Source organism: Cavia porcellus, unplaced genomic scaffold (genome assembly GCF_034190915.1).
Source record: "Cavia porcellus strain 051 isolate PalLab524CR breed Dunkin Hartley unplaced genomic scaffold, mCavPor4.1 scaffold_30, whole genome shotgun sequence".
Lineage (NCBI taxonomy): Eukaryota > Metazoa > Chordata > Mammalia > Rodentia > Caviidae > Cavia > Cavia porcellus.
In genome coordinates, this window is record NW_026947513.1 from 26471562 (window position 1) to 26495029 (window position 23468).

General features: G+C 35.7%; 1 protein-coding gene across 2 annotated transcripts in view; it reads left to right on the forward strand.

Annotated features, from left to right (window-relative positions):
- The window catches only part of Gabrb1 (gamma-aminobutyric acid type A receptor subunit beta1), a 400986-nt gene that overhangs the window by 114393 nt on the left and 263125 nt on the right, over window positions 1-23468 (forward strand). For both annotated transcript variants that reach the window (XM_063240639.1, XM_063240638.1), the window contains exon 4: window positions 21833-22053. In XM_063240639.1, coding sequence (XP_063096709.1) covers window positions 21833-22053 — 221 coding nt within the window. The remainder of the gene's footprint in view (window positions 1-21832; window positions 22054-23468) is intronic.

A 23468-nucleotide genomic window follows, 5' to 3' on the forward strand; every position in this document is an offset into this window, starting at 1 on the left:
TTTGTTACCTCTTTCTAAAATGTTCTTCAAAACATTTTGTGGAGGAGTTTTGGTGGTCATGAATTTCTTCAATTATTCTTTGTCACTAAAGTACCTTATTTCTCTATTGATTTTGAAAGATAGTATTTCAGGGTACCTAAAACTGAGTTAGAGGTCATTTTCTTTCTGAACTTGAAATACTTCACCCCAGGTTCACCTTGATTTAAAGGCTTGTGTGGAGAAGCCAGCCATGATTCTGATGGGATTTCCTTTGTAGGTGACTTTTTTTTATCAACTTTTAATATTTGGTTCTTGGGCTGAATTTCTGGAAACTTGATTATTATATGCTTTGATTATTATATGCTTGATTATTATAAATTTGATTATTATATGCTTAATTATTATACGCTTGATTATTATATGCTATTATTATATGATTTGTTTTAATCATGGCTAATTAGAGTTTTTATACCTCACTTACTTGCATGTTAAGTTCTTTTTCCATATTTGAGAAGTTTTTGACATTACTTCTGTGAACATTTTTTATGGTATTTTCACGTCCCCTACTTTCTCATTGACTTACCAATCTTACGTTGTTTTCTTTGCATCATTTTACAGCTGTTGGACCAATATTTCATGATCCTTTTCTATTTTAAAAACCTTTCTTTTTGTGGTCACTAGCTGCAATGCTGCCTTTGAGGTCTGATATTCTATCCTCCTTTTGTTTCAATCACCTACATATACTTTCAATGGAATTTTCAATCTCTTTGGTATCTTTTTGAATCTGTGTCATGGATTCTATTTCTTTTTATTTGAGCATTCATGTTTTCTATTATTTTCCTAAGCATCTCTTTTTTTAATCTGTGTCTACTCTGCATTCACTGAATAGTATTTCTTTTGGCCATCATCTCTGTTTTTATTTCTACATGACATACTTTTTCTAATCTGATTTTTTATAGCCTCATCTGTAGCTGTAGTTTTACTTTTCCTTTTTATGTGTAGTGCTATCAATTAAGAAAGTTCAAGTTGGTGTCTTCTGAATTTTTCTATTTTGTTTTATCCTAGATTTGAGCATCGTGGGCTGGAGGTCTGGGTAACATTTTGCTTCTGCATATTGTAATTTTCTATTTTTTTATTTTTAATTTGTTTTATGTATTGATACTTCTAGATTGCTTTTGGTAGATAGCTTTATCAATGGTATCAAAGCTTCCCTAGGAAATATTTATTCCTTAGAAACCTATGTGTTACTGGTTTTGATACCTGTGCTGGTCCCAAGATCTATCTCCTCATTCTCCACACCTGTTCTGTGGAACTGGACAATGGTGATGGTTATGATCCCAGACAATCGCAATGTTGCCATAAAAGGGAGAACAACTTATTACAATAGCTATGATATCCTAGCTAAAGTAGCACAATTAACAATGACATTAACATTGAGCACAGCCTAGAAACTGACAAACTGTGGGAACTATTAGTATGGTAGACTTAACTACAGGAGCAAGATCTACAGTTCTATAACAAAATCCAACTTAAACCAGGAAGTTGAATGCAGTGAGATTCCTCTTAGTTGAGAGATTTTACTCTGTGTGTGTTTTGGGGGAACTTAATATGGATAGGGGGCAAAGCAGAGAGATGAAGAGAAATACAGTAGAAGAAATGCTGGAGGGCAATAGATGATGACTCACACTTTGGGACACTGGAGAAGAGAATAAGAGAGAAAAAGTGAGGGAGAAAGAAGAAGAATATCAAAGCAAGCCAGAAAGACTAGGCATAGGGTTCACTTGCTTGGAAATATCAAAAAATCAAGAAACAAAGTTGAGGGAAATGATAACAGAAGTGAACAAAAAAATGATAAAACTAAAAACAAACAAGCAAAGCAGTTAAAAAAAAAAGAAAGAAAGAAAGAAAGAAAGCACAGCAAAGAGAAAAAAACTATAACAAAATTTCCCTGGTTTCTATAGTTCGGTGGTAGTGTTCAGTTCAGAGCCCAGATCCATGCTGTGTTACCCCACCAAGCCTGCAGTAGGATTAGTGCTGGCTGAAGGGTTGACCATGTCCTCCAGATGTGGGAACTGGGGCCGGTCTTCAGCCAATAACCTTCTGGAATGTGCTTCAGCAGCCCTCCCGCACCTCACCCTGCTTGTATCTGCATTAGTCTCCTGGTTGCTGTGGAGCTCAGACAGAGAAAGCCCAAGACTGCTCTCAGTCTCTTGTACAGTTGGCTCCTCCTGGCCCTTGCACACCCTCCTCCACCCCACTTCCCCTGACATATCTCTGTCCTCTCACACAGCTTGTTGCAGGGTGGATTGCAGTGGGATGCTTTGAGCTGACTCACTGCTCCTGCCACCGCCTCAGAGACAGCCCAAGACAGCTCTCTCCCACTTCAATTTCCTTTCCAGCAGAGAGCTGTGGAGAGTGCCAAACTCCCACTACTGCACCATGGCTTAAGGCTGCTTCAATCCCATGCATCAGCATCCCTCTCTCAAACCACTGGTCAGGGGCAGGAGAAGTCATGTTATTCTATTCACTGCTTTCATAGCCACTGCTGCAGTCCTTAACCTTGCTGATCTGCTGCTTCCGCTGTTGCAGCAGAGACAGCCCAAGGCTGCTAAGTTCCCCTTTGATCTCTTCTATTGGGCAGTGCCAGCTCCCCACTTGTTGCTGTGTTGTGGCCCAGTGTTGCTTAAATCCTGCACATTAGTATCCTTCTTTGAAGCCACCAGTCAAGAGGGGACAGGACATGTTTCACTCCCTATCCTTACCACCACTGCCACTATGGTCCCTAACCTTGTGGTTCCTATAGGCTCTAGTTAGCTGTTCTGTTGCAAGATAAAAAGCAAAATAAAAAAAGTCTGGTGACCCATAAGGGAGGGAGCAGTTCTCTGATCACTCACTCCTGTAGTGCCAGTGAAATTTACTGCCAAGCTGCAGTGTTGTCTTTTAGGAGGAAGGCAAAATAGGCAAGGGGCATTATGTACCCCAAATTTATCCTGTGTGGCCTGAGTTAGCCGCACTATTTCAGTCCATTAGGTTTTTTTTTTGTTTGTTTGTTTGTTTTTCTTGAAACATCCCACAATCTTGGAAGAATTTTTTTGGACTTGTCCTTTATCTTGTTGAAGAAGTGAGCATGACATAGCACGTCTATTTATAAACCTCTAAAAACGATTTCTCATCAGGTAATCTTACAAAATTAGAGAATGCATGTATAACATAATGAATATTTAAATTCAACGGGAATTTCTGATGCTCTTGAAAAAGTCTTTCAGTAGCAACATCAGAAGGGAACTGGCTCCAAAGGGCTGAGGATTGTTACCATGGTAACTCAGACTGACTCATTCATAGATAACTCTTTAAACTTGTGGCATGCGAGAAATCACTTGAAGATTTTTAACACTGTACTAAAATACACATTGCTCCATGCAGACAAAAAAGTACATCAACATAGTCTTTTTTTCTCCTTAAAGCTTTCTGTTCCATTTCCTCAAAGACATCTCTTGTCCTTCAGTCTTTCTCTCCCTCAGAGTGTGAAAATGGGCACTGCAAGGTGTTAAAGACTGAAAGCAACTCAAGCTGCTCTTTAGGAGTAGAATTCTGCATTATGGTTGCAGATTACCCACAGTGGATGAATCACTTGTTGATTCTTGAGTTCTGCTTACTTCTGAGTAGAGGGCTCTATTTCTAGAAGGTTCCAGAATTTATATATTATACAAATAAATATACAAAGCAGAAGTAAATTGCAAGAACAGGTCACATGAAATGAAATAGGAAAAAGGTTCTTTCTGTTCTGTCTCCTTTTCTTATATATTCATGAAAACTAGAGAAATTTATAGACATCCCTCCTTTTTGCTGAAGTTAAAAGATTGGAGAAAATTGATAAAATAGAAAATTACATTATAAATTAAGGCAGGAATAGATTTTTATAGAACTGATGAAAGCACAGGCATCCTCATTTAGGAGTTTGAAGAAAACTTAGGAGATACTCAGGCTACTATTACTCAAATTATGATTTGAAACTGAATAGCTTAATAATCTCCTTAAGAGTATCTATCAAAAATGTAGATGTAAAATCTACTTTTGAAGACTTTGCACCTCTGAATCAGATTCAGTAAGTCAAGTGATTATGCACATTGTGCTTTAGTGTGAGCTTGATCTAGGTCAAGTTTCTCATTTTAATAGACAGAATAGCTCACTTTCTGGAGTTTTGAATGGGACATAGAACTCACATCCCCAGACCCTCAGGTACATTCTTAGCAAGCCAACTTTGTCACAAAGCTTTTGAGGATATTTTTAGAAAACATTTTAAGTAATGTAAGTCTTACAGTGTGACATCTCTTATACTATGCACTCATTCAGCCTCCATTTAAAATAAAATATAATACATTTTTTCTGTGCTATAAATTGCCATTGATTCTTAACTTTTTAAAGTGGGTCATCTGGTCTCAGGTTTTCCCTTACGCCCATATACCTATTGATCTACTCAACAGATAGTTGCTGAGCATCCATTACATGGATGAACCTACCTATCCTCAACACTTGGATATCACAAGGTAAATATGACTCTGTGGAGCTCAGTCTGGTGAAGCAAATGTAAGCACATTCAGCCCGTTTTCTGGTAGTGTAACCCAGGCTATGAGAATAGTGTTGAACAGGAGCCTTCTGGAGTAACCCTATCCAGACTTTCTGGGTCCTGATCAGGGAGAAAAAGATGTACTAGTTTGATTTCTAATCTAAATTTCTTCTCAGTAGGGATAGCCAAGTGAAAAATCAATAGAGATGAAATGAATGTTCCATGCTAAGATTTTATACCAAGAGGAAATATGGTGTTTGAAGAACTGAGAAATAGAGAGGCTGGATGGTACAGTGAAAGAGGAAACAAATAAGGGATAAGGCGGGAAAGATAAACACGGACAGAGAAGACAGCATTTGCCCTTAAAGAATTTATATGTTTTATCCTTAACTCTAAACAACTACAGCAAATTTAACCTTGGAAGTAACATCATCATATATACAATTAAAAAAAAACATACCTGGCATGCAGTAGATGAACTAAGAAAGAAGAAGACTATAAAAATTAGAAGTGTATTTACTTAAGACTAGTGTGATAGTTAGATGAGCATTTCAATACATTAGAGATGAGAAAGTCAAGCTAGATTGTAGTAAATATGTATAAAATAAAGGAATATTTTTATGAAGTAAAAATATCAAATTTTGATTTTTTTTAAAATCTGGAACGTAAGGAAAGGAAAGTGTCTAAAAAGCAGTGATGGTGCATGTAAGCCATAGTGGGCTGTTTGTATAATTGAAAGCTCTGAAAGTTTTCCTATCAGTGGTCTAGAAAACATTAGCTTCCTGTTTGGTCAGTTGGGTGAGTGACTGACCGCACCACTCATTGAGAATGAAGGTGAAGATGGAGAGCTAGATTTAAAGTGGGATATAGTCCTGTTGGGTACAATGAGCAACTCCTTTCTTCAGCTTTCCATCAGCTTGGTTCATGAGCCACAAAAGTAAAACACAGAAGCCCCTTTCCTCAATCCGTTTATGTTCATCCACTTAGGTTAACCGTTATCATATAGTATAGCTAACTTATGAGATATGTGGCTTCTATGCACTTATGACATTTGCATTTCATCTGACAGTCACTTAGAAATAATTTCTAGAAAGAGAAATACAGTTTCTACTATAATGATTAATGTAGCTTTTACTTGGAAGTGGTAAAACACTTCGGCAGGCTTTTGAACATGAATGCTGTCATACCAAAAGAAAATTATTCTACTTGCCATACTATTTGAGGATTGTTATGGAACAAAAATGCTGGCTTTCCTTCATTTAACATCTGAAGAATCGTCTAGGCCAGTGATGAACAAATGATTGTATTTAGCATTCCTTGGGGATATCAACTGGCACAGAGATAAGAGGGTGGCAGTGGCTGTTCATTACCATCACTGGCTTAGGAAGGGGAATTCATGGATAAAACATCAGAGAAGACTGAGAAATCTACACCACAGCTGAATGTTAATGATTAATTGGAATCCATACAAAAGCAAGCCGAAGTCAGCCTTAGGCAAGAGATAAAAGCTACATCCTGGGAGGAAAACTTTTGTGCTTGTGGTACAGGCTGAAATCATCTCTCCTGATGGGATAAAATAGAAAGAACTAGGACTTTTGAGTCAGACAGATGTGGGTTCAAGTTACAGCTGTAATGTTTTTGACCAGAGCCAGATGTTTAGACATCCATTGAACAGAGTTTTATTCATAAGATGAGATATTAACTACAAGTACCTTAATTCATAAAGTGGTCGAGTTTTAAGTAACTAGCATAATATAAACAAAACACCTAGCAAAGTGCTTATCGTATAAACATTCATGAATAAGCAGCTGTCATTATTACGTAGTTAGGGATAAAAGTGATAACTTAGTCAAAGAGAATAAAAATATATATTATACTGCACTGTTTGGTGCCATGCTTTAAGTTAGTTTATTTTGCTGGGCTTCTGGGAAGACAGTGGAGTGTTGAATAGCAGAGAAACAGACTAGATTTGGTGTCCAGACCCTGGAATATAGCAATGTGAGGAAGAGATGGAGAGAAGTGGGTTCCTGGGAGCCAGCAAAGATCGGAAGTGAGAATCGAAGCCCATGAGGGGAGTTAGGAGAGGGAAGTCAATTCAGAAGAAGGAAATGGCCAGTAGCACATCATCCTGAGCCTGGCTCATGGCAGAGGAGAGGTGGCTGGAGCCCACAGATGCACATTGACTACTGGACACAACAGAAGCCTCTACAGAGAAATGCACAAGTGAAATAGAATGGTGGGTGCAGCAGACTGCAGTGGCTGCAGTTACCCCAGTTCAGATGTCCCCCAGGAGAGGGCGATTGGCTGGTTGCCATTTTGGAGAAGAGGCAACTAAGTCTGGAGCTCAGAACAGTTGTAAGTTGGCTCCATCTGGTGGTTTCCAGAGTCTGGGTGAGGTGGAGATGAGTGCTGATCACTAGAAGTCAACCTGCAGAGTTCAAGATGGCAGTAGGCACATAGAGTGTTGCAGGCTGAATGACCTGAGTTCCAGCCTCACATCCAGAAACCAGCTTGAACTCCAGTGAAACTAAAGCTGTAGGCTTGCTGACATTAAGCAATACTGTTTTGGGCTCTGTCTGTCCAGTCTGTCAGCCAGTGTCAGCGGAGACACAACCTGAAGTGAACATTTATTTTTCTTCTTTTCATTTTTTTTTCTTGATTATTTGTGTTTTTAAAAGTGTGAATATTCTTTCAATTTTTTGTTGGTGTGCTTTATTCTGTTCTTGTTTTTACTTCTTCCTTGTCTTCTTCCATAGTTTCCTACTATAAAACTACAAAGCTACCTGCCATAAAGTTTGTGTCATTTCTTTTGTCCTCCAGCCTTGCTTCTATTCTCTTTTTCTTCTTCTATTTCTCTACCTGTCACCCTAACCCCTCTTAAACTTTCTCCACTGAGAGTCAGTCACCATAGTGAGGAATATTTATTGTATACAATTTTCTGATCTGTTTTAGATTTTGAATCTAATTAATAGTTACCACAATTTATCACTTTTTAGGTCGTGGGTGATGTTATTATTACTGATTGTACTACTTTAGCCAAGATGTCATAATTGTTCTAATCAGTTGTTCTTGCTGATATGCCAAGACTGGGATTGCCTAAGTGTTATAAACAATACTATAGGTCAGTACCAAAACACCAGGGGCTAAACCAAGTATGCAACAACTTCTCATCTCAAAGGCCAGATACACCTGGAAGGCATCTCTGAGAGGCAGTCATTTATAGAGTCATTTTATACATAGTCAAGATACTAAACATAAAGCTACCTGTTATAAATTTATGAACATCAACTCAGAAATTAAAATAAAAAAGCAAATGAGGAGACATGGAAGCAAAATACAACCACACTTCAGCTCAGTTAAAAACCTACCAACAAAGAAAATCCCAAGTCTTGATGGGTTCACTGCTGAATTCTTCAAGAAATTTAGAGAAGACCTTATTTTGCTACTTCTCAAAATGTTTAAGGAAGTTGAAATGGAAGGCGTACTCTCAAATTCATTACTGGAAGCAAGCATTACCCTGATACAAAAACCAGCTACAGATCCAACCAAAAAAAGAAATGTGGCCCCATCTCCACAGGAACACGGACACAAAAATCCTCAATAAGATACTGGCCAGAAAATTATACATCAAGAAGATTATACACCACGGTCAAGTTGGATTCATCCCAAGGATGTAGATATGGTTCAACGTATGTAAGTTATTAAATGTAATACATCATATTAATAGTGCAAATGGTTATCTCAATAAACAAAGGAAAAGCATTTGGTAAAGTTTAGCACTCACTCATGATTTTAAAAAACCTATAGAATAATTGAATAGATGGTCTTTAACTCAATTTAATAAAATCCATCTATAACAAACCAACAGCAACATTATACTAAATAGACAAAAACTAAAAGATTTCACTCTAAACTCAGGAACAAGACAAGGATGTCCACTCTCTCCATACCTATTCAATATAGTTCTGGAAACATTAGCCGGAGTAATGAGACAACAGAAAAAATAAAAGACAGAAAAGGAACAAGCTAAATTATTATTCCTCATGAAACTATTTAGACTAATGAAATTCTATTTAAAAGACCCCAGAATTCCACCAAAAGACCTGTAGTTTAATAACCAAATTAAATATCGTAGCTGCACATAAAATCAATACTCAAAAATCAATAGCATTCATGCACACAGTAAAAACTCATTGAAGAGAAAATATGGAAATAATACCTTTTATCGCAGCATCCCAAAACTGAAATATCTATGAATCAATCTAACAGAAAATAAAAGATCTTTCTATTGAAAGGTACAGTATTCTGAAAATAGAGATTCAAGGAAACATCAGAAAGTGGAAAATTATTCCTTGTTTTGGAGGTAAGAAGGTATCACATAGTGAAAGCAGCCATACTTTTAAAATTCTTAGACAGATTCAATGTAATCCCGATCAAAATACCAATAGTATATCTCACAGAATTAGAGAAAAGAATTCTAAAATTCATTTGCAAGGAGAAGAGACCTAAAATAGCAAAAATAATTCTGGGTAACAAAAGCAAGGCAGGGGGCAACACAATCCTGACTTGAAATTATACTGCAAGGTTAATGTGATAAAAATGGCATAGTTCTGGCAAAACAAACAAATGAATGAAACAACAAACAAACAGACCTGAGAATCAGTGGAATAGATTATAAAATGCTGAAACAATTCCAATCACACTCAGTCAACTTACCTTTGACAACAGGATCAAACATGTTTGCTAGATGAAAGACTGCCTCTTAATAAATGGTGCTGCAAAAGTAGCTTTCAACATGCTGAATATTAAATCTAGACTAGTATCTTTCGCCATGTAGTAAACTAAATTTAAAATGAATGTAGAATCTAAATATTAAAAAAGAAACACTGAATCTACTGGGAGATAGAATAAGTAGAATTTTTAAAGACTATAAGCAAAGTCTTTATGAGCGAAATCCAGTTGAACACAAAATATCACAAAAAATTGACAACTGGGATCTCATACCATTAAAAAGCTTTTGCACAGCAAGAGAAATCTTCAACAGAATAAAGAGACAACTCACAGAGTGGGAAAAGAATTTCTCCAGCTGTTCCTCATACAAAGGACTGACATCTAAAATATATAAAGAACTCAAAAGCGTTAGACCTCTTAAATGTAAATACCCAATCCTAAAATGGACATCGGAAATGAATAGACATTCCTCAGATCAGGAAGTATCAGTGACATGTAAATATAGGAAAAATGTTCAACATCACTCTTTGTTTGAGAGATGCAAACTAAACAGTGAGATTCCACCTCACTCCAAAAAGAATAGTAATTATGAAGAAATCAACCAAGAACAAATGCTGGCAGAGCTGTGATGAAAATGATCCCTTCTTAACTTTCGGTGGGAGTATAGACTGGTGCACATTTCCATCAATCAATGAATGGATAAAGAAAATGTGAATTTTTAATATAATGGAGTACTACTCTGCCATAAGGAAAGCTATGCTTGAGACATTTCTAGTTGAATGGATGGACTTTGAGACCACAGTCTTAGGGAAATAAATTGAAAACATCAATTTAAATACTACATTTTTTCTCTGGTGTGAGAAACTGAAGATGTAAATAGGCCCAAAGTGTCTAGTATATGTAGGGAAATATGAAGAAAATTTCTAAATGGGAAGCGGAAAAAGGAAGGGAGAAAGGGGAAAGAAAGGAAGGGACAAAGATAGAGGAGAATAGAAAGAAAAACAGGAAACAAAGCTCTTGTAAATAAAGAGGAAAAATGGGCTGGAGGGAGAGGAGGGAATAGGAAGAAAAAAATCAAAATATATCATATACAGATACAAATTCACTATGATGAATATTGTGTGTATCTAAAATGTAACCAATTTAATTAAAAATAAAAAAAAATTGGTCCTTGCTTTGGCAGCACATATACTAAAAAATAAAAGTAATTTATTTTCCTTATTTAATCAATTTAATAATTATAAAAATAGTTTATATTCTGGGCTTATTTCATACAATTTTTCAAATATTCTTTCTGAAAGAGTTTTCCCGGTCAGGGAACCATATGATAGAACTGTGGGGGACTGGTGGAGGCTGAAAAGATAAGAAGTATGAAATATAAATGACCTTTATTCTGAGAATACGGCAAGAGAAAACTAAACCCCTCCCCTCCCTGGGGTCTCGCTTTCTCTCTCTGGCGGATACTGGGGGGGTATATAAGTAGCCTAAGCTTAGAGTAGTGCCCTACAGCCACTAGAGATGTACATGTATCTCATAGGCACTCGTTTGGCGCCAGGGGCAAGTTCCTAAGGGTGGGGAAGATAGTCACAGGTAAATTCCTAGGGGTGGGGGAGATAGGAGCTCCCTGGTTCAGGCTGAGGTTTTTCTGGCTACAGAGTCCTGTCTGAGCCTAAACTCTTTCACTTTCCGACAGACTTGCTAATATTATACTTGCCTGTAACACACATAAAGTATTGAGTTCCTGACTAGTGGACAGATTTGCTCCAAAACCACAGGCCTAATAAGAAATGAATCTTTAGTTATATGTCAAATCTCTTAATTTCTGATGTCATACCTCATTATTGTACTGAAAGTGAATTTTAGTCAACATACTTAGTGGAAAGTTCAGTTTTAACACAATATTCACACAGAGAATGTGTATAGCTAAATGTGGCTAGTCTTTATTTTTAATGTACTTTGGGATATATGTTGGCACAGAGCGAAGGAGTACTATGAATCTTCATCAGAAGAAAACTATATTTATAAGGATTATTGGCCATAGAATACATAAATCACTTTTTATTCCCTCAAAAATATATTTCTAGTTTTCTTCCTTTTCTCTCTGTCATTTAAGGTATACAGCATCAAGATCCTCCTCTCCAATAACTTCTAAAAATACTTACAGACAGACTCAAAGACCAACAGAAATTTGAACAGATGCCCAAAGAATGTGAACCGCAGGAGGTTGACCGTGTACACATTTGTAGCTCATTGGTTCCATAAACCCTACTTTACAGCCATACCCCGAAGCTTTTATACACATTTAGACTGAGTCAAAAATTTAGAACATAATGATTCCAAAGGAGCAACCTACGATTTTATCTTTGTTTACCTTAGCAAGTTATCATATTAAGCTCCAGAGCATCATAAAAAACAAAAAGATGCATTAAAGTACCAGTAGTTCTGATCTATGCACATATTTTAGTACTTGTTTTATACTGCACTGTGCATGGGAATAGTAACCCAGGGAAGCCAGGGCGACTGTGAAGTGAGCTAAGCTAAACTGAGAAAGAATATGAATGATATATGGAAGATACATATAAATATACATATATATATATCCCATTTCTCTACCTATAGACATATTTATTTCTCATTTCTTTCCCTCTATAGAGAGATATTATATAGAGAATAGAGAGAATATATATTTTTCCATTTCTCTCTATATAGAAAGATAATATAGAAAGAATATACACATACATATATATATAGAGAGAGAAATGTATACATACGTTAGTTGTAAAAATGTGTGCAATAGCTACCACTCTTGCACCTCTTGTGATTGCAGAGGCCAGAGATAACTTGTATTATTCTCATGATGTCTCAACAAATTTAATATTAAAGTATTTTACAGGCTTTTATTTTCCTGATGTATATATTTTTGGTGAGCTTTTGAGAGCAACATTATTTTAGTTATACAAATCTGAAACAATTTCAATGACCATGAATAAGATAATAATTGAATAATTATATTATATTCATATTACATGCATAGCCATTAAATATAATTAATTATGTTTCTGCCCACTGATATGGAGGAATTTCTATTCTGTGTCATTAAAAAAAGATTGACAGAAGTGAATATAATGATTTTTTAAAATATTGACAAAAGTTCTCCTTATATAACTTATAAGCACGAGTAAACATGTAAAATGTAATGATCAAGTTATTAACTGGTTAGTTAGAGAACCTAGGATGGAGGAGGAGAGGAGATAAATAATAAATACAGAGATGACTAAATAAATAACTTGGGGAAAAAGTAATGACAAGAGTGATGAAAGCAGTATCTGTAGAATGATTTCTTTTTAAGCAGAGGGGGGGGGGAACACCACAATGATGTGGTGATTACCTCTGAATAGCAACTTTTAAACAAGGAAGCAGTGCCCAGAAAACTGAGACAGGGGACAGGAGACGGGGGTTAAACATGACAACACTGACATCTGAGGATTAGGATGTATTTGGCTATTTACTGTGAGAGCTCTCAGGGCTTCCCAGAGATGATCATCAACAGTCCCTTTAGCATGACAATTCAGTGATCAATTGATTAATATATGGGTTTCTAAAGCATGTCCAACAGATTCCTTGATAGGAAGCTAATAAAAATTTAAAGAAATACCAAATCCTTTTGGTCCTGGAGAAGGATATTACTATGCCTCATAACTACTCTGTCTTAGTCACTTCTCTTATTGCTGAGACACATACACAGCACGCACCACTCACGAGAAGAGACGGTTATTTTGGTTTACAGTTTTAAAAGTTTCAGTCCATGGTATACAGGTTCCAAACAGAAAATGGCACGATAGAAAGGCACGCCTTTGTGGAAGGCTGTTCACAGGCAGGAAGCAGCGAGAGAGGGAGGAAGATGCAGAGGAAGACGCACCCTTCCAGGTCACTCCCCCAGTAACCCTTCTCTTTTGACCAGATGCTGTCTCTCAACAAGAAGCCTATACTGCCCCAAACTCCCCCGTGAGTCATTTGTCTCCCAAAAACCCTACCAATGAACTAGAGTACTAGAAGGACATTCTCCATCTAAACCACAGAATTTTCCCTTTCTGACCTATGAATTTAAAAATTCATGAAAGTATTGTCCTCCAACAAAATAGTACCAGATGGAAAATTTTTGCTAGAAGCTGATTCTTGTTAAATTCTGTATGCGTCATAAGATCATAAATCACAACTGAAAACTCCCTTCCTTGGATAGCAAATGATGCATGGCTTTTTTCATTAACTTCTAAGTAGTGTTGGTTATAGGATCTTTATTTAATTCTGATTCTCATATCCATTCTCAATTTAGTTGACTGCAAAACTAGCTTGGCTTCTTTGTGGTAACCATACCACATATTGATTACCATTGTGTTCGTACATTCAGAGTTCAGCTGAGGACATTCAGTCAAAGCATTCTGAATGTTACACCAAATTTCCAGTTCATCTAATTTCATTTGTTTGTTTATATATTGGGGAAAATGAAAACACTAATATTCTATGAACCTCTGGAATATAGGAACTTTAAAAAGTGTATATGGCATGTAGTGTGTCATACATAATTATGTGATTTTAAGTGTCAGTGAAGTTTTTGAGCCTTTCTTCTGATGTACAAATCATGCACCTAATATTTGGTTATTTTGTATATTAACTAACTTGTAAATGAACCCCGTAATTTTACTGATTAGAGATCCATTTTAAATCTTTACTACAGTTTCATATTTCCAAATCGATGAATGTTATTGCTGAAGATATCAATGAACTTTCATTTGATATAATTTAAAATGTTTAATATTTATTTAAAATCACTATTCATGATACAGAAGGTTTCTTTTAAAGTCTATATACTTTTATTATCTCCTGAAATTTATCAATTCTCTATTTTAACAGGAATTACAGATCCACTATTCTTGGGCAGTAGGGAATGAAAATCCTGGATTAATTATTTCAGGTATCTAAAAGTCCTCACAGATTCTATTTTAAGATGAAATTTTTTCAGAAAATTGGACTACAATAGGATGACTTTGGAATAACATGCTTACTATCAATTTGAAGTCCCTAAATATATAGGGGGCTTAGTTCATATTCCACTATGCACTGTGATAAGGCACTAAATAGAAATGTTTGCCCTTCAGTAGCTCAGGATCTATTGAGACTGAAAAATTATTACAAAACTATATTGTGGGTGCTATCACTGCAGCAGGAGAACAGTGTTGAGGGAGCTCAAGCAAGTGAGAGACCAGTCCCAGAATCAAATTTCCCAGGGGTACTGGAATTAGACTGTCTCCATGGAGAGCTAGTCCATTCGCATGGTGAGCTAATGACTCACATAGCTGTATTTTCTCGAGCTCTCTCTTTCCTATATTCTGACCCATCACTACTTACTTGGCACCCCTACCTGTATGTGCTACTGACACCCACACATAAAGTCACAAATCTTCAACTCTTCTGATTGTAATCCATCTGCCTGCTTCATTCAGAAACGGTAAATGTGCTTGATGTCACCTTCTTCTTTGTTTTCTACCTTAGAAGTTACCCAGATCGCCTTCAGTACTGCACACACACAGTGCTGTCTTAGGCCAACTCTGACTATTCTCTAGTTTAATACAAGAGCTTTTTAAGTTGACATTGTCTTACTCCATAATTTTGCCTCCTTATTAGAGAGGTGTCAGTGAAGAAAAGTACCACTGTGAATTCTGAGTATATAAAGTAGAGGAGAACAGCATATAAATTTTATTTTGAGACAGAGCCTCACTAAGTTTTGCCTCCAAACTGGCCTCCGATTTATGATCCTCCTACATCAGCTTCCTGAGTAGCTGAGACTGCAGGTGTAACCTTTGCGACCTGGCTATAAGATCTTTGACTCAGAGGTTCCTAAAAATTTTTTCTTGCTTCAGGTCAAACACTTTAAGATATATTACCATAGATACAAATCTAATTATGAATATTGAGATTGTAGTATAAAAATAACAATGACTGAATAAAATGTAAATTACTCATTTTAAGACAGTGGATTCAATGGCTAAAATTAGGTTTTTATGTTTTTAAGGAAAATGAATGTCTGTAGTATCTAGACCAGTGATCTCTTGGAACTTTATGTTCCTTCAGTGATAACGAATGTCCCACTGCAGCAAATACACCACAGGTTCACCACTATTCTAGACTATGTGTTAGATTACATATACTAATACTCCTGTTTTAGTGCAATCTCAGAGTTTCATACAGAGAAGCTCACACAGTTCATTGCATTGGAAAGGAAGTGCATATTAGCGTCCAGTGTGTCATACATGTGGTCCCATGTGATTTCCTTTGATTGTTCTCATCTGGTTTAGGACTGTAATTCCAAATGGTTTTGTTCACTCAGTGGGTTAATTAATTCCAGCATTTTTTAGAACACAAGCTTGACAAAAAGTCTGACTACACAGATGGATAAACCAAATGGGGCTTTTTAGGGTGACACAAAGGTAAAAGAAGATTATGTTCCCTGAGGCACACGCTGGGCTACAGCTGGTGAGAAAAAAATTTCACCATAAGTAAGAACATTGGGTTTGGCAATGATGATAATAAAGAACATTTAAAATCTCTGGGTCTCAGGTTCCCCCATTACTTGTTTTTTCCCAACTCAGAATCATGGCTTAAGTGATAATTTGAGTTTTCCTTGATTCTTAGTATGTATGATTACTGCTTATGAGATTCTGATATACATATGTGATGATCAACATTATTATTATGGCTTTTTTATTTGGAAAAAATGAATATTGGTTCAACTTAGTCCAAGAAAAGTGAGTTTAGATGTAGTGATACAAAGGATCATACAGAGCTGAGGTATTGAAGGTGTCCAGATCTCATAAGAACTAGAAACAGAAATGAAAATTAATAGATAATGCACAGTCTTGAACTTGATTGCCGATTCTCTGTTAATAAACTCTGCATCTTATAGCCATTTTCTGCGTCTTTCCATATTTCCTTTCCCTATAGGCTAGTATCTTTTTTATTCCTACTCACTTTTCTCATAACCTCATAATAACAGTTCTGCTGTACTCTGTGTCATGAGGTTTATGTTTGCAGTTCCTGTCTCACATTCCTTTCCCAGTAGCAAATTCCTTTGAAAGGACTCCAATTGGACCATCTCATTTTTCATTGTTATTGTGTGCTTTGCTTTGGACCTGTTGCTGTAAATTTCTTGCCCATTGTCTTGGTTACTTTTCTCTTGTGGTTGAGACAAAATACCGGACATTAAGGAAGGAAATTAAATTAAGGAAGGAAAGTTTTATTTCTTACTGTTTGGAGGTTTCAGTCCATATTCGCCTGGCTCCCAGTGGCAAGGTGACATGGTGGGACAGCTGTTCATGGCCACCCCTGCAGAAAAGCATGAACTGGGCAAGAGAGAGACACACTTTCTTCCTGCTGTCACACTGTATTTTGGCTCCACCCCGGATAGGTGTAGCATTCACACCACCAATCTGAATACTAGGTAACAAACCAATCACAAATGCTAGATTTGGCCACATACGTGATGACATGTGGCCTTGTGGAGAGCCACCCATGTATCAATTGCTCTTGAATTAGTTATCTACTCATTATTCCTAAAGTTACAGAAGAGCAATGGTATCCCTGTAGAATATGTAGAATATGGCTATGCTCAATCAGCAGGGGATGAAGGTGAGACACTTTCCATCATGGTAGCGTCTATAGGAATGTGAGGAAAAGATGCACAGATATACTACAATCAGACTTTTGGGGAAAGGAAACAGCTTTAGAAAAAAAACTTCAAAGATCAACTAAAATAGCAAGAGTGTTTTATTGGTAAAAAGGATTTGTACTTGGGACTTTTTATAATGCATATTAAAATATATTCAAAAATATGCTATAAATGCAATCCAAAGACTTGGAGCACATGCACACACACACACACACACACACACACACACACACACGCACGCACGCACGCACACAAACAGACTTTCTTGAGAACACTTTATAAAGGTGGCATTCCTTACGTGATTTTTTAGTCGGATGCAATGTTACTAGATGTTTAAGCGATATGTTATCTGTTGAAGCAATATATTGTCTCTTTGCTAATATCATCTGAGACATATGCTGAAACACAGGCAGGTAATAAGAGATTCACTTTCCCAGTCTTCTTCAGCTCATTCCAAAAAAATGATATGTTTGACTATAACACATAACTGTTTTTCCTTATTACAAGAGAAAAGAATTAATCATAGTAGAATAGCAATTGCCATCTTCTGTCAGTACTCCCTATATTTCATGTAGTTTTCAAGAGTATGCTGCAAGCTCAGGGTAAACATGTTAATATACATATTCTTATCATATATCATGATGAGAAATTTTGCAATGTTATTACAAGGAAAGATGTTAAAAGAAAGGATATTTCATAGAAACCAGGATTTCTCAAACTTATCTTTGACAAGAAGGCAGAGTTTCTCCACTAGAACTTCTGAACTAGTGAGGTCTTTACTGTGGGGAGTGTGCTACACACTGTGGTCCACTAAGGAACATCCCCAGTCGCTACCTACAGATGCTAGTAGCATGCTATCACTGCTTCAGTGATAACAATCAGAACTGTCTTCAGATATTGCTGTACTAAGGAGGGCAAAATTCCCTGATTAAAAACTAGAGATCTGAAATCATTTTTACCTTTATATTGCAAATGAATGATTTTTACTTAATGTAATTGTATTCTTGAACTTTTACTCATATTTAGATTTTAAAAGAATGTCTTCCTGGAGTTTGAGTACTACTAATTTGATATTCTCTTACTTGCCTTTTCTCAATGCAACAAATTCTTACATGCCTGAATTGGCCTGACCAATTTCATTAGCAAATCTAACACCCAATAATCCCATTAATTTGCTTCCTTGTCAGAGAATCCCCTATGGCCCTTAGTTTCTAAATATGTCACATTTCTTCTCAAGGAGTAGCTTGCACAGTTGAGAAAACTGATCAAATACTTGCAATACTTCTAAGTGTATATCTACAGGAAAAATTTTTTTTTTTTTTTGTCTTTTTCTTTTTTATCGGTACCGGGGATCGAACTCATGACCGCCTGCTTGCAAGGCAGGTGCTTACGCCGCTGAGCTAAATCCCCAGCCCCAGGAAAATTGTTTTAATGCTCTTGGCTAAAGAGCCAAAATTTCCATCCAAAAATGTTTCTATCTTCTTTAAAGTGCTTATACTTTGTATTGTAGGGCACAATACACAACCTTAATCCTTTTTTTTTATTTAAGCGAAGATGCACCAAAAAGAAACCATAGACTGTGTTATATTCAGGTGTCACTATCAACATTTTTATTAAAGTATAGGTAGGAAAAGTAACATTTAAAATACAGGAAATAGATTCTATGACATGCAAATCATAAAATCACTCCTAGAGTATTAGTCCATGCCAAAAAATTGATATGAGGAGAAAGATGTTAATAAATATGAGAGGCTGTGAGAATCATTAGACAAAGTACATCCCAGGAGAGGTTATCTTCACATATGTGTATACTATATGTAGTAGAGAAAGGAGTTACTGCTTTATTTTAGGTCTTTCTATAATATACTTCTTATTACTATCATTATAGTTCTATTCTGGACAATTTTATTGGGGTTATAAATCTTATTTTCCACTTATCATAGAATCAAGTTCTAGATTAAGTTACTACTTCTAGAAATTCATAACAAATACAGGTTTAAAGGGTGTCTGTCCTGTGTCACTTACTTCTGGAAGGACTGTATATGAACATATTTTTCTGGTTTGTCTTTTATTGAAAAACGGGATAAAATCAATGTTTTAGTTTATAATGGTGACATAATTTCTATTCAATATTTATTGAAAACATAAGTTGCACATGTTGTAAATTTTGCCATATGCATATAGTTCTTAATTTCTCCACAGGAGAAATTTCTTCCCCACGAGGGAAGAGGAAAATGTTCTGCACATGCAAACACACAATACACATGCGTGCACACACACACATCTACAAAACTCTATGTGTGGTTACATTATCTGGTATTTGTGCTTTGTTCACTCCCCATTGCTTACTTATGACAAATGACAATTTAATTGCAGCATTTATTAGACTATTATGTTGCATGATTTTAATTGGCAAATAAAATGTATACTTATATATAACATGAAGTTTTGAAACACATACATTGTGTAACAGCTAAATTAAGCTAATTATCCTATATATTGTTTCACATACTTATTTTTATTTTTTGTGCAGTGAGCAATTTGAAACCTACTCTCTTAACAATATTCAAGATAGTCCTCCTTTGTGCTTCATGATAATATCCTCCTATACACACACTTTAAAACTATTATTGGGGCAGCTATAGAGTAAGGATTTTAGTAGGTGGTCTCACTGTAAAGAAATCCTCAGAAGTTCTAATGGGAATATGAATGCTTATGAACATCCATTGGGTTACTGGAATTTTATAATAATATAATTTTAGCTATTCATAACTTCATTTTACATGACTGAAGTACAAACAAGAACCAACACCAAGTCTTAGAAGTGTTAACAGACAACTGTTTATTTTCATGGCTAACAGAGTCCATCTGCTTACAAATTCCTTCATAAACATCTCTTTAAAAAAGCAACTATCACAAAAGCCAATATGTATTCTCCAAATATTTTGAAGCATAATATTAATCTTTACATAGCAATGATCAATTTCAATTACGTATTATTTTTAAGCAGATTTTGAGTTCTTAAAACAACAATTTTAACTTTCTTACTCGATACACAGTAAACTAGTAAACTTTTTTTTTCATTTCAGAAATGCACCTGTAATACAAGTGATTATGTTAGTTGCCTATTGTTATCTATGATAACTATACTATAAACTCAACTTGTGATTGAATCAAGTGTTAGGATTTAAGAATCTATTCATTTTCCCCTACAGAAGGTAGAATAATACTAAGAATTTAATGAGGATGAAAATGGAATGGTAGCAATTAAAAAGGACTCATAAGACTGTGGGGTTTTTTCTCTCCTATTTCGCTTTCTTTTTCTCTCACTGTCTCTCTCTCTTTCTCTTCTCTCTCTCTGTCTCTGTCTTTCTCAATACATAGGTATACATCAATATTCATGACATATATTCATGTATTTATTTTATATATTACCTTCATAGGTATGAAGGTGAGAACAAAGTTTTAGAGTTTTAAAAGTAATCATGTATGATTAATAGTGGAGAAAAAATATAGATAGTGTTGAACAAGAAGTAATGCCTTTCAATTGTTGAAAGATATTTTCTCAATAAATAATATAAATGTTATGGCTTAAAATATTTAAGAAGACTAAAATCCATTATCCTGAATGAATACTGTCTTACATCTAGGATTCTTTAGATTTGCATCAATATTCATTGGGGAATCTAAATGGGGTACAGTTTACCCTGGTTTAAGGCATGATCCGAGTCAGTGATTCTCACCTAGTGATTTATATCTCAATGTGAGTGCACAGATGTTCTTCAAGAGTTATGCAAAATTCTCTTATTAGTTGCTAAGGCATTCATAAAGTTACTATAGACATATGTGCCTTTTAATAGATAAAAAGAAGCTCCTGTTTTTATTATTTTGGGATCCATAGCTTAAGAACTTTATAGTTTTACTGCTACCAATTTATTTTCCCTCCATGTGTAGTTGTACTTTGAATTAACAGAAGTCTTTAAAAACAGACAATTAAAGCACTGAGATAACCACAGTTACTTTTTCACTGTAGCTTGACCCATTTATTGAAACCATATCTTCCTGTTGCTCACTGCCAGGGAAAACCTAGCTAGAATACAAAGTGCAGGGGAATATCCTCAGTGTAAAATTCACAGAAGGTGGGAACATTCTTAAGTAAGGATCTAATTCTGAATTTAAGACAATTCCTTAAACAGAGTAGGAATGACTTAAATTGTGGAGTCATTAATTAAATAAATTGTGGAGCCTTTCTGTCACTGCTGTCATTCTTTAGACTAAATAAACCTCTACACCTACACATGCTTATCTACTTTTCAGAACCTAGAGACAACTTGTAATTCACTGAAATGATCTAGATAACAGCAACTGATAACCTTTCTGAGTTGAACATTGCAGCATTAATTCAAAACACATTTGATGTTTGAAAAACAACCTGTCTTTTTAAGGCATCTATTTTTAGTATTACTTATCCAATGTTTTGCTCCAAAATAAAGCCATAATTATAAGACCCAGGAGTGAATTTTTGTAAACACGGATCTCTTTATGACCTTTCCTATGATATCATTATCTTAACTTCCAGCCTTAAAATTTAATTGCATGCATCTGCTTATATTAGGGAAAATGCTTGTAATTATATGCTCAAGTATTGTTGCCCATTGGTTTTCCTATATTTGGAGGAATAAATTCAATATATTCAAGTACATTTACTGCCCAGGGACACTAGGAGGGTGGGTCTCTAGATATGCATAATATCACATGCTATTGGGTTATTAACAAAAGACCTGAGATAATGAAGACAGTAAAATTCTTTTTTGGCTTCCTTTATTTCATAGGACTATACACTCACCATGTATTTCCAGCAATCTTGGAAAGACAAAAGGCTTTCTTATTCTGGAATCCCACTAAATCTCACCTTAGACAACAGAGTAGCTGACCAGCTCTGGGTACCAGACACCTACTTTCTGAATGACAAGAAATCATTTGTGCACGGGGTCACAGTGAAAAATCGAATGATCCGACTGCATCCTGATGGCACAGTTCTCTATGGACTCCGGTAAAGGACTTCGTGTTGCATGTTTTCATGTTGTTGCTGTTTTTTCACTTTCTGCTTTTGGAAGTGGGTCAAGAGGAGGGAAGCAAGCAGGAAATGCTCTCATGTGCATACTCTCCTGTGTGAGGGGTTAGAAAGTCTCTTTTGGAATCATTTAAACTCAGTGCAGTCTGCATTTGTTCATCAATGCAAGTGAACATTTTGTCTTGATCATCAAACTATAACGTGATAAGAAAGTTTGTCTTTACCGCACAGAATTCATATCTAGCTTGTCCTAGAAGTTATATCATTTTTACTTAATTGCTTGTTTTTTCTTGGAGCCCCCCGGAATGATATGAAATGTGTTCTGTGTGTTGGGTCTGGCTACTTCAAAGAAATCAGAAACTATTTTGGGGCAACTTTGAGAAGATCTGGTTTTTTAAATCTTTGAAATTTTATAATTTCATATTTTAACTTTCATATTTAGCACAATAAATTGATTTTGTGATTTGCAGAGATTCAGTTTTTCCCACAACTATTCAGTTATTTGGATATCATTTGTTCCAGTTTTCTTTTGTCATTAGATTGTGTTGGTGGCTTTGATGGTGTCTGTGTAGGTTGATTTCAAGAATCCTGTTCTGCTCTATTGTTCTATTATTTGTCTTTAGGCAGTATGATTGCATTGTAATTATATTTTCCTCAGTGGCAAGTCATGAAGTCAAGGAGTGTAAGTCTTCTAACTCTATGTTTATTTTGCAAAGCTTGTTTGAATACTCAAGGACTTTTGCTCTCCTTATATTTTTTAGAATTAACTTCTCAATCTCTACTGGGGAAAAAAGGACTGGTGGGGTTCTAATTGAAATATATTGAATTTATAAATCAGTTGGTAAGAACTGAACTCATATTTTTTAATTTGTTCTGGCAATGTTTTCTACCATAGTGCTTTATTCTGTTTTGTTTAATAATTAGGAAAAAAGTAGCCAAAATGGGATATCATACACTTCTGCAAATCTGTTATTAATCTACTTATGGATAAAGGCTTATTAAAGTTTCTAAGCAGTGTTTCAAAATCAGCCTCTAGTTTTATCAAAGAAATACATACAATGTCACCTGTTCTGGGATATGTATATTAATGGACCTTTAACCTTTGCTGCCACGTATGTAATGCTTTTGAGAAACAGATGAAAGCTATACACGTATCCATATTCATAAGCTTTCTAAAATCCTCCCATCTAGTACAATCACCAAGCTAAAGTGCTGTGACCCACATGGTCCTTAAGGTTTCTTGGGTGAAGGAGATGAGAAAATAGAAGTAGACAAGTAGATGAGAAAATAAAGAAGAGACAAGGCTGGAGTCAGGTGGAGGGAGCACTTACTGTCTGGATAGGAGGAAAGGAACTGTCCATCACTGCAGGGGCATTTATTTATGCATTTTAGCA